The 12313-nt window shown below is 41.2% G+C and overlaps 1 protein-coding gene across 1 annotated transcript in view; it reads left to right on the forward strand.

Annotated features, from left to right (window-relative positions):
- The window catches only part of EML6 (EMAP like 6), an 87430-nt gene that overhangs the window by 58400 nt on the left and 16717 nt on the right, over positions 1 to 12313 (forward strand). The window contains 11 exon segments of the mRNA XM_062489403.1: positions 243 to 343; positions 1566 to 1768; positions 2926 to 3037; positions 3557 to 3684; positions 4385 to 4526; positions 5571 to 5723; positions 5982 to 6113; positions 6912 to 7000; positions 7630 to 7806; positions 7904 to 8105; positions 8313 to 8439. Of these exon segments, the coding sequence (XP_062345387.1) occupies positions 243 to 343; positions 1566 to 1768; positions 2926 to 3037; positions 3557 to 3684; positions 4385 to 4526; positions 5571 to 5723; positions 5982 to 6113; positions 6912 to 7000; positions 7630 to 7806; positions 7904 to 8105; positions 8313 to 8439 (1566 nt within the window).

Genomic DNA, 12313 nt, shown 5'->3' on the forward strand with positions numbered 1-12313 from the left:
AACTGAAACTCAGTGGGAGAGGATTTTTATTCCCTACATTTCTGTTCTCCCCACATGGTGTATGCTCAAATTCCTCCTGCCAGCTCCATGGGGCAGACTCCCAGGACTAAACTCTTGTAGATTAGAAATATGGTTCTCTACTTTTTTGTTAGATGGGAAAATGATTTATAGCAATGATTTAATTGGTTTGAAATCTTAAGTCATCTCTTGCCAAGCTTTTAAAATTTCTACCTTTATTGCAGGGGCCATAAAGATAAAATATTTGTAGTAAAGTGTAATCCACATCATGTGGACAGGCTAGTCACAGTTGGGATGAAGCACATCAAATTTTGGCAGCAAACAGGTACTGTATCGGATATTTTATATTTGATTAACATGAGAATTTGTGAATATTTAAAATACAAGAACATCATGTTCTCAGTTCAAGAATTTGTTTCATTTGTTAAGAAATTTTCCACTTACCAAAATATTAAAGGGGTGAAAACTCACCTCTGAGTCAGTAAATGTCACAATATTCCTTCCTCCTTGGAAAGAATCTCCAGCTAATTGTGTTTAAATTCTAGTCATAATATTAAGGAATTCTCCTAAGCAAACATCCTTGGTTCCCAGAAAATCAGGCTCTGATTGAGGATATTTTTTATTCAGGACTGGATTTGTCACTCTTCATGACTTTTTAGTTGTGTACACATGGCACAAGTATTCATGACAACTCAAATATAGGTAATTTTAAGAGCTTCCTGCACTTCATACCATACTTTAAACACTCAAGTGGTTCAGGTGCTCTAAGGCTAAAAATTATTTTTTCTGCTTTTTTTTTATTCTTTAGGCTATTTTTGCAGTGATTACATAGACTTGCATTGCTACTTGCCAAATTCCATGATAGGAATGTGCATGAAGCAGCATCTTACTCCAAGAATAGTCTCTTTGCAATAAGAATGGTGCATTTTAAATTCAGATTTGCTCAATGGAGTGGGATTCAGTGTGATGTCAGCTGTGAAGCTCACAGTAGCACCTTGACACAAGGTCACCAGTGCAGATGATATTTTGTAATTTTATGTGCATTTTTGTCAAAGCATTGGTTCATGGGCCGTATGGTTGCTTCTGCTTCCTGACCCAAAGCAAGGCTGTGGTGATTTGGTTCTCTGACAACCAGAGGAGGAGCAAACCCTGCCATTTATGCTGCCAAACTGCTGCCAGGATGCCAGGGGACAACTAAACCCATCTTCTAGTTGTGGTCACCTCTAGAGAGAAGCAGCATGGCAGAAGCTGCTGTGGGCCAAAACTATCCTGCCAGATGTTGCAGTAGTTGTTTTTGCAGGATTCCTTACCAAATTTCTCTCTTGTTTGGAAATACAGTCTGAAAAACTGAGACTGATCTCTCCAGAGATAGGTTCTAGAAAACAGCAGATTTCTGGATTAATTTCTTTTGATTGTGTTTTCTCCTGTGCCCCAATTTCTAGATTTCCATTACTAGGCAGCACAGGAGACCTTTGGATCAAACATTTGTTCCTTCCAGCTCCATGGCTGGGAGCCCAAAGAGAACAAGCCTTGTGCTGCTGTTGCAGGGGGAGGCTTCACGTCCAAGCGGGGCACATTTGGGAGCGTGGGGAAGCTGGAGACTATGATGAGTGTCTCGTACGGTCGTGTGGAGGAGCTGGTGTTCTCTGGGGCTGCCACTGGGGACATCTACATCTGGAAGGAGACCCTGCTGTTGAGGACAGTGAAAGCCCATGATGGACCTGTGTTTGCCATGCATGCGCTGGACAAAGTATTGATCACCTTCCTTCACCTTGATTTTCATTGCACTAATGGATTTTAGAGGGGTTTGTGATTAAAATCGCAAAGCTGATGTTATTTGACAGACCTGGATTTGTAAGCATCTTGTTCCATGTGCTGGTACCTGACCCCTAAAAATCCAGAATTTATTTCTCATTCTGCTCAGGAGTGTCATTTTCATGTTTGTGTAAACCACAGAAGAGTAAGGGGTAACATTCATTGCCTCTTCAACCTCCTCCCAAAAATATTCGTGCATTACTTGTTTCCAAAATATGAAATACGATCTTTTAATAATATTATCACTGTGTCTTAGTCAAGACTTTAGATATCCAAAGGTTTTGGGTTTTGAGTTAGCTATTCCAGATATGAAAAGAATTCTCTTTCAGTTGCATCAATAAATCTGTAAATGAAATTATGGCAAAATATTTGTATCACATAAATGACCTTAGGACAAAGGGCAATTTGAAGATGATGTCAATAATGGAATATCCCTTTTGAGGTTATAGTTTCAACTGTAGAAGTAAAGGATGAGAAGAATGCTAGCTATTAATGTTTTTATATATCAAGGTCAATTAAGATCCCTGTGGCTCAGTCTTTTCAGGCCCTATTTGATTGTCCCCCACTTCCCCATCATTTTTTCTGTTTGATCTTGGCACTGAACATCCTCTTCACTTAGATTTCTGTTGGTTAGTTATTTATGCTCTTTTACATTCACTTGGCCAAGATAATCTACCCAGGGAGTTACTAAGACAATTGGTCCCTGATGCATTATTAGAACTTGGGTTGAAGCATCTGTTAAGTCAGTTGAATTCGGAATAACTTGAGAAGCTGTTACTGCCAACTACTGCTTCTTCTAAGAGTAAAATACATTTTTCCATCACTTATTTCCACATGCAGGTAAATGTCCTGGTCCAGCATTCCTGTTTATAACAGTGTGTGCTCCATATTGTTGCAAATCTTTATAACCCTAAAAAGCAACTCTAAATCTCATCCACTTAAATTTTTCCTCATTGATACAGGCCCCAGCATTTTGGGTTTGACACATGAATAAAAAGCAAGGGAGACTTTATTGTGCTTTTGGACATGTCCTTTTGAATCAATCCCGTAAGTGCTGACATCTGTGTGTGTTCTCCTACTGTGATTGTGCAGGGTTTTGTAACGGGTGGAAAAGACGGAATTGTGGCGCTTTGGGATGATATGTTTGAGAGATGTCTGAAGACATATGCTATTAAAAGAGCAGCACTCTCTGCTAGTTCTAAAGGTATTGGTTTTCAGTGTGTTCCAGTAAGGACTGTGTGCATGGAGGGTCGTACAATGGTATAAAAGGGTAGGACTGAGTGTCAATTCTTACCAGAAGCCCAAGGGAACAGCAACACAGGGCTTACTCTGTGCTGGAATGTTCTGGTTTGATCCATATAAGATATATTTCTTGTATTCCTTGTCATTTATAGTTTGTTCTGCTATTCCCTCCTCTGTTTCATGACATCAAGCTTAGTTTTCATTGGTGGAATGATTTTAAGGAGAAATGTGCCCAGCCTTGAGTTTGGCAAATCCAAACTCCTGAACCCCTCAGACCCTGACACTGCTAAAGCAGTAAAATGTCAGCCTTTGTATTGCCACTACTACAGACAAACTCCCCTCTCTGAATTAGTAAGGAATCCATGGATTATCTGGCAGTTTGATCAGCCAATTTTATTTCATGTTCATGATTTTGAACAGATTTGAATTATATATAAACTGCAGATGATATGAAATTTAAAAAAAATCTTGCATTCTTCAGGTTTACTTCTAGAAGACAACCCCTCCATCCGAGCCATCAGCCTGGGGCATGGGCACATCCTGGTAGGAACTAAAAATGGAGAAATACTTGAAATTGATAAAAGTGGGCCTATGACTCTGCTAGTTCAGGTACTGTATGGATCTCCCATAGCAAACTATTTCCTGTATTTTTACAAAAATGCTGATTCTTTGGTATTCTTTTTATCAGTAAATTTTGATCACATGAGGTAATCCTTCAAATTTGTCTCATCCTCATGACTGCTTTACTATCCAAGATGTGTGAAGTTGTGTTTTATAAAACATTGAGCTCGTTCAGTAATGCAGATAGAGAGCAGTAAGAAATTATTTAACCTTGATATGCAGCGCTAGCAAACTGTAAGCAAACTGAAGGAAAGCTGGAAAAAAACAGGAAGAGTGATTAACAAGTTGGAAAACTGAGAATCTGAGGCAAGATTAAAACAAAGTATTATGTGTTTGTTGGGCAAACAAGTATCTAAAAAAGGACACTTGAGGATTAGCCAGTATTAGGATTTCCGGCTAAAGTCCTGTTTGGGGTGTAACTGCTCCCTATTCATCTCAAGTTTGGAAAGGAGAATATCGGAATAACATGAATTGCAGCCAGTAATGGTGAAGGGGACTATAGAAGAGTGTTTTAGACATTTGTCAGGAGAGACAGAGCAGATGTTCAGGTCTTTGGACATGGAAAGCTTTGGAGAGAGGAGATGGTGAAGACCTTTATTTCCTGGGCCTTACAAAATGAGGCTGACCAAGGACACATTACACAGCCCCACATGTATTATTTCCTCCTGTATGTAATGCTTTCCTGCAGGGCCATATGGAAGGAGAAGTGTGGGGCCTGGCAGCTCATCCTCTCCTGCCCGTGTGTGCCACCGTGAGTGACGACAAAACCCTGCGCATCTGGGAGCTCTCAGCACAACACCGCATGCTGGCAGTGAGGAAACTCAAAAAAGGTAACAAAAAACTCTGCCCTGGCCAGGCCCTGGGCCAGCCATGGACCCTCTGCTTCTGCAGCAGCTCCTCTCTGCTTTCAGTCACAGGCATTCATTGGGTAGGCAAAGGACACAGTCATTAAGAAATTGGTAGGGCAGGAAATAAATTGTCTTTGGCATGTGTCTAGTCAGTGAAAAGGGAAGGAAGAAAAAGGACTGTAATCTATTGTAATGAATAATAAAAAAATGAACTTCAGCCTCTTTTCCCCCAGTTTCAAGGGAGATGAGTTGACCTCAGAATCACTTTCCTCCCTAGGAATACTTAAGGCCAGTACATTGCTGATATAAAATAATTTCCTTATAGGGACAAAAGTACAACGTCCTGCATGTTGAGCACAGTTATCTTTTGCTGTCAATATGAGCTTTACCTGTTAGACCAAATTCTCTAAAATTAACACTTTTCCTGCCCTCTCCTTTGTATAAAATTAGAAAAGCTATGTTGAAATCCTGCCTTTTCAAAATTACTCTTCTTTTATTTACTGATTGATATCCTTCAGAAAATTCAGAATTTTTTATTTTTGGTGACAGATCTGGAGCCCAGGAACTCTTAACTGACTAGGACAAAACAGAGTTAAATATTTTGGAGTGGTGAACTTGGGGATGGATGATAGCTGCAGGAGAGAGTATGGTCAGGAATAATGCTGGGGCACAGATACACTGCCCTTGATGAGTCTTTGAATTTTCCATCCGGATTTCCTTTCTGTATATGTTTTGAGTGGGTTTGTTTTTGTTTTATTTCTGTCACTGATGTGTTGGGATGTGGCTGAAAGGTGGTGTTTACACATAAACCTGTTTTAAAAGGGATTAAATCATCATAGTCAACTCCAGAGCACCGTGTAACAAAACACCCCTCATGGTCCTCTGTAACGTATCTCCTTCAAGAGAGAACAAATCTGTTTTAAAACGACATGCTTGATGTAAAAACCCTTCAGTTGCAGTTCACTGATGGTTTTCTCAGTCCCAGTCTCTGAACTTTGACAACCTCATTTCCCTGTTCTCCCGCAGGCGGGCGCTGCTGTGCCTTTTCTCCCGACGGGAAGGCCCTGGCGGTTGGGCTGAACGACGGCAGTTTCCTGGTGGTGAATGCTGACACTGTGGAGGACATGGTCTCCTTTCACCACAGGAAGGAGATGATCTCGGACATAAAGTTTTCACGAGGTACAACCAGATGATAAGGTGGAAGAGGGGTGTTAATTTTGCAGTTTGTTTCTCTTGTCCAGACAAGGTTGAATGTTCCAAAGGAAGGCTGGCTCTGTATGTGCTTCATGCATTAAATGCTTTACAATTCCATGTGGCTGTGTGCTGCACTATAACAGGCCCACCCCTGCCTGGTGAATTCACTACAGTGCTGAAAATCACACCAGGATCAGTTAGAAGATTTACCCTTCAATAACCCTCTGTGTCTCCTCCTTACAGAATCAGGAAAGTACTTGGCTGTGGCTTCCCATGATAACTTTGTGGATATTTACAATGTCCTTACAAGCAAAAGAGTTGGCATTTGCAAAGGTGCCTCCAGCTACATCACCCACATCGACTGGGACTCCAGAGGTGAGGTGTTGGTTAGATTGGAAATGCCCGTAAAATGGGATACCAGGAAACTGTTCCCCTCCAGTTCTTGAGATCAGCCACTAATGCAAATGCTTTTTCCTCATGGAGCACTTTATGGATCCAGTCCAATTTCATTTATTGGTTTCCAATTTCCTCTCCTTGCTGAGCTCTGCATGGCAATCCCTGCAAGAAACTAGAGCCTGATTGTCCTGACTAATTAAGTTCAGCAGGATCCATAATTAGCTCATGCCGGTGAGCTTTCCCAGAGCAGATGTGATCTGTGAGGGACCACCTGTGTGCCTGAGCCCTGTCCCTGCTGTGTGCCAGCCCCAAAACGTGGTGTGAGCCAGTGACAGCAGCACCACAGCATCTCCATGGGCACAGCACACTTCCCATCCCAGGACACCTCAGACTGGGACTGGCTCTGCCAGTGGGGCACTGCAGAATGGATAGGGGCTGGCAAAGCTTCCTTGTAAAATTATTAGGGATATCAATAGCACGTGCTTTTATTTTTTTACTTCCATTAGTGTGATGATGAAACACAAGCAAAATATTCCCTATCAGCAGAAACTTCTTAAGGATATTGGATGGTATTGAAAATAGTACTAATACATTGAATCAGAGTATAGGACCCTTACAAGAATGATTTTAAGCATCTGTGTTACTTTGGCTATGAATAACTCTCTAGAAGATGATTTCTTAATTTACCCCCAGAAATCTCTTCACTCAATCAAAATAAAGTTCTTAATAGTCACAATAATTAATCAGGTTCATAACAAACTCTCCTTTTGTATCCAGGAAAGTTATTGCAAGTCAATTCTGGTGCCAAAGAACAACTATTTTTTGAAGCACCAAGGGGGAAAAGACATATTATAAGAATTGCTGAGGTATTATTTTTTTTTTACTGTAAAAATTAATTTTAAGAATTGTCTTCAAATGGTGGGGGTTTTTTTGTTCATTTGTGTTTTTTTTTCCTTATATAATGCTATATTTACAATGATTAGAATTATTTAGTAATTGCACAGTGGCTTTCCTAGCATTTGTAAATGGCAGAATGTGTAGGCTCCTGCTTGTATCTCTAAATTTATTATTGTTTATTTATTAGCAGCCATTTGCCATAATCCCCTTCTCAAAGTCACCTGTTTTCTGTGTAACCAGTTCCATACAGGCTATAAAACCACCTTAATGCAGCAGGACCTGGCTTTTTGTGAAGCTGATTATTGGTGACATGTGATTGTGCTATAAAATTGCCATTTTTAGTACCTCAGAAAATTTTCAGGCAGATTTGTGTCCAAAGCAGGCTCTGCCTTGGAAAAATGGGAATGTTTAAAGTGTTAAGCCTTTTGATGAAGATACACAGTTTATATTAACAAACTGCAACAGCACAGTTTCTTAAGAACTAAAAATATAAAAAAAAAAAATTAATGTCCAACATAGAAAACTACATGCACAAAACTAGTGTGTATTTGGTACGTTTAAAGTAAGAAGCCTTCATTTGGGGAAATTTTGCTTGCAGATAGAGAAGATTGAATGGGACACGTGGACATGTGTGCTTGGTCCCACATGTGAGGGGATCTGGCCCGTGCACAGCGATGTCACTGTTGTCAACGCAGCCAGTCTCACAAAGGACAGGACCCTCCTGGCCACAGGAGATGACTTTGGGTTTGTGAAGCTCTTTTCCTACCCAGTGAAGGTAAGAAGTGTATTTATTTCAGGGACTGGAGAGGAAAAGGAAGCAGGCCCTGTTGTGGGGTGCCAGGCTGCCAGCTGGGGGACTCTCTGTGCTGCAGGGCCAGCATGCCAGGTTCAAGAAGTACGTGGGGCACAGTGCCCAGGTGACCAATGTGCAGTGGCTGCACAATGACTCTGTGCTCCTCACCGTGGGTGGCGCCGACACCGCACTCATGATCTGGACCAGGGAGTTCCTGGGCATCCAGGAGAGCAAGCTGGTGGACAGTGAAGAGTCAGACACAGATGCAGAAGAAGATGGAGGTAAAGAGGATTTCATTCAGTCTTCCTTTCCTGAATCAGAGGATTCACACAGGCATTTAAGTTGAAGCTTTGCTGTGCTAAATTTCAGTGTAAGGAGAGCTTGGTAGGATTTTTTCCTTCCTTTTGTTGGTGCAGATTTCTTGTTCTCTGCTCTACCACTGTTGAAACAAGGGTAGTTTGTTTAATTCCATGTTTTGTTTTTCTAAGGTTATGACAGTGATGTTGCAAGAGAAAAGGCAATTGACTACACCACTAAGATCTACGCAGTGAGCATCCGAGAAATGGAAGGCACAAAACCCCATCAGCAGCTGAAGGAAGTTTCAGTGGAAGAGAGGTATGTCCCACAAAGGCTTTTGCTTTCAAGTGTGCCCTTTTGTATCTCTTTTCATTCAACTAAAATTAGTCCTTAGAAATAAGACAGGAATTTTAAAATTCACCAGATAACATTGAAAATGGTGTTCACAGAATATGACATGTTAATGTGATGGAGATAAATGCATGTATATGACACATCTCTGAGTGTTGTGTTCTCTTGTGCTGTTTACGTGAGCATTTATATTCCCTCCTAACCAGTGTGTGTCTGCAGCAGAGCACTTGTGATAGTGGTAAGCTTGTAAATATTTTGTGGTTAAGGCTCTGGGTGGTGCTTTTACTAAAAGATTTTCAGTTCCTTGCAATTGTGTTGGGTTGTCACTGAATTTCCCATGGCACATGCTGGTCTCAGGCTGAAATATTAAAAAAAAGTTAGCTGGAAGGGGAGCAGTGCTGGAGAGGAGAGCAAAGAAAAGAGGTAAGAGCTAAGAACAGAGGCTGAGTCCAGTGAAATGCAGACCTAAAGGAGGGGATGGTAAAATCTGATGGGACAGAAGAGGAGCATCTATAACCAGTAAAGTACATCCCCCCTCAAAGTCTGGAGCAGTAAATCCTGACCTGTGAATGCAGCTGGTGACTGAGCTCTGAACCCATTCTACCTCTCTTGATAGAATATTTTCTTAGAAATTATCATTATTTTATCAGGAGTTTCCCTGCTCTTGTCTGGGCACTGACACAAAGGACCCACAGCAAGAATTTCAGCTTAGCTGTTCTGTTATGGCAAGAGACAAAATGGAGTTAATAATACTTCCTAATCACATGTAGGCCCTGGAAAAATAAGTTTCTGTCTTTAAAGCTCTCAAGGAATGCAGTGCTGAACATGTTGGACAGAAAGTAATTAGTAATTTTTGCTCAGTTAATGTACAAAACAGGAGAATTGGGTTTGACATGTGGGGTATAAATGATAAAAAGAAAAATGTTGCACCCATTTTTTTCATTGCAATGTTTTAGCAATACCATGTGGGAGGAGGATCACTGATTTTTGCAATTGAATGTTGGACCATAACCTTCTCTTTTCCCTTTCTTTTAAGAATATCTCTTTTCCTCAAATAAAGAATTTGTTCCTCCATTTTTCTACAAAAAGGCATAGTGTATCATCTGGTAAATATAAATGTCTGCAAATTGAGTTTAAAAAAGGAAAGTGATTATTTTATTTTGAGTGAATTGATAAATTGTTACAGGAATAATAAATGCCAGTGGTATAGATGTTTCACACCAGAAACCCTTGTACCCTCAGCTGTTTTACTCTGCTTTGATGATGCAAAAGCAACTGTAGAGTGAGATTAATTGATGGATTAAGCTGGGTTTAAAAATGTCTTGCACTCATGAATTACCGACAATTTCAGCAAGAGCATCAGTGCCTTGTGCAGCTTTTCAGCACCATTTCCAGTCCAGGAATGAAAATCCTCCCTGAGGTGCCTGGGAAGCTCCCCTTCTCTGGTCCCCATGGCAGTGCTGTGTGATGACACGGGCTATGGAGCCTGTTCCCACCCCCCTCCCCTCCCAGGGAGAACAGGCCGTGTGTGCCCAACAGCAAAAAGCCCCGGGGAAGCTGCTCCAGTGTTCCCACACCTCCCACTCTATTAGTGGCTGGGGAAATGGGGAGGCACCTCCTCTGCAGTGAGGCTGCCCCTGACTTCCAGAGTAGCCCCTTCACGATTGGCTGCACATGAAAACAGCATCCCAAGGGAGTAACCCATCCCATGGTATATCCCCAAGCTCTGCACTGAGGAGAGTAAAAAAGCCATGTCTTAACATTCTCCTATCTTTTTTTTTCTTCTTACTGTGTTAGCAACAGTTTTGTACTTCATTTTGATCTAGGTTAAAAATAAACCCTTGTCACTGTGCTTCCCATCTTTTCCGCTTGTCACAGCTCTTGTACACGTTTTTATCTCCTTTTTAAATTACAGATGCTTCAGTACAATCACATCTTTGGTATTTGGAATTTGCTGTTTTGATTGATCTGACAAGAAATCTCATAATTTTCATATGTCATTTCTTAAGGAAAGATAAATTCACTTTTCTTTATTCAGGGGATTAATATAAATAGTGAGAATTTATGGTGAAATAATCAGAAGTAGTAACTTTATGGCGAAATGTCAGCAAAACTGTTTTCTGAGGGTGTTGTGAATGGCTAGGCCCTGAAGCTGTGAAAGATGCTGGGGTTTGGGTGCTGTAAAACAGGATTAATGTGTTGGCTACTGCAAGACTGCAACTCCTGGTCACAGTGGGACAATATGGGCACAATTCCTTCAGAATCTTGGTACTCCCAGTTGTGAGTGCCTCAGGCTAAAGCTGACTTCCTTCGGAAGATGTATGAAGTATGAGGGAAGCTTTGTAGCTGGGCCAAATTCCATCTTTTCAGAGAACACAAAAAACTGTAGCAGCTGGAAAAGGGTTTGTCTGCCCGTGACAAACTTCTGATATTCCTGGGCTGAATTTTTTTTGCACCTCCTAGGGTCTGAAGTGACAGTTGATCAATCCAGGTGAAATGGAAAGTCTGCAAGTACTCAGATATCTGTGTTGAGGGAAATCCTAAATGTTAAGGGAAATCTAAGATTTCAAGCAGGTCTTGAGGCTGTGGAGTCCTGAAATCTCTGTGCACAGGGCTAAGTGAAGATGCACGGGGAATTTTGAAGGCAGCTCCCAAAGCTTTAGATTTTCTGCCAAAGACACAGCTGGAGTAGCTCTCCCAGCCCCTCTAGGTTAGAAGAGGGGAACCCAGAGGATGTGTTTCATTCTCTTTCAGGCAGGTATGTGGGGAAACCTGGTAGGCTTCTGAAGAGGAAGGTTTTTTCTGGAGGAAATATTCCAGACCTTTCCCTTAGTGATTGTGCCACATGTCTGTCTGAAGACCCCACGGATTGTGCACTTAAGGGCTTTTGTGCACTCAATACTCTGGCACTGGTAACTTCTGTTACGTACTGTCCACATGTTGAAAACTATGGGACAAACTGGAAGGCTGCTTAGAGCAGAAACTGTTGTGACTCAATCCCAAGGGCTGGAAAACTGCTGGCCCACTTCACTGCAACATGTAGTGAGGGTCTTGGAGTGTCCCTCTTGCTGTATTTTCATTATGGCTTTGAGAAAGGAAAAACTGTGAAAGTATAGTGAGAAGAAACTTGTAATTAAGCAAGTTTAAATTAAGGAAAGAAAATTAAAAAGAGACCAGGCTTCTGGTTTAAGCAAGAAGTAGGAATAGCTGGGCCTGCTTCTGTGAGGTACCCCTTGGGGGCGACAACTTGGAGCTCACTGGGGTTTTTTCTTTTAATAGTAACATTTAGAGGACAAACTGTTGCTGGAGTTACTTTCTAATTTATGTAATCAAACACACTTCAAAGGTGTCGTGTGGCACCTATGAGACACGTCCATCTGTTCAATCTTCCTGTTTGCTGGAATAAGCTTGCAGGACTCTCTGCTTCTCTAATAGAGAGTAGTGAATCTGAAAACCTCCAGGTGCATTATTTCTCTAGAAATAACAATTCGTTGTTCAATTCAGGAGGAGTTTGATCTCAGAGACTGTGATGGGACTCCTGAGAAGATTGCAAGTGTAGGGTTGGGAGCTGTACTGTACAATGGTTAGTACAAATTTAGGAGTAATAATAAAGTTTTCCCATAGAAAAGAAAATGAGACTCCTTTATGAAATTTATTTTTCTTCTCTAACTTGAATGTAATTAAAATAATCATGATTCTGCAAATACCTTGGAGGAGTGTTGAAGTGACTTGACAGATTCTACTTGCAGGATTTGAATCAAATCATGGCCTGATATTCTTGGGGGGGATCCAACATTTCCTGTGTCCATCACCGGCTACAGCTTTAGGATGGCAAAGTGAC

This window comes from Cinclus cinclus, chromosome 3 (genome assembly GCF_963662255.1).
Source record: "Cinclus cinclus chromosome 3, bCinCin1.1, whole genome shotgun sequence".
In the NCBI taxonomy this organism is placed as follows: domain Eukaryota; kingdom Metazoa; phylum Chordata; class Aves; order Passeriformes; family Cinclidae; genus Cinclus; species Cinclus cinclus.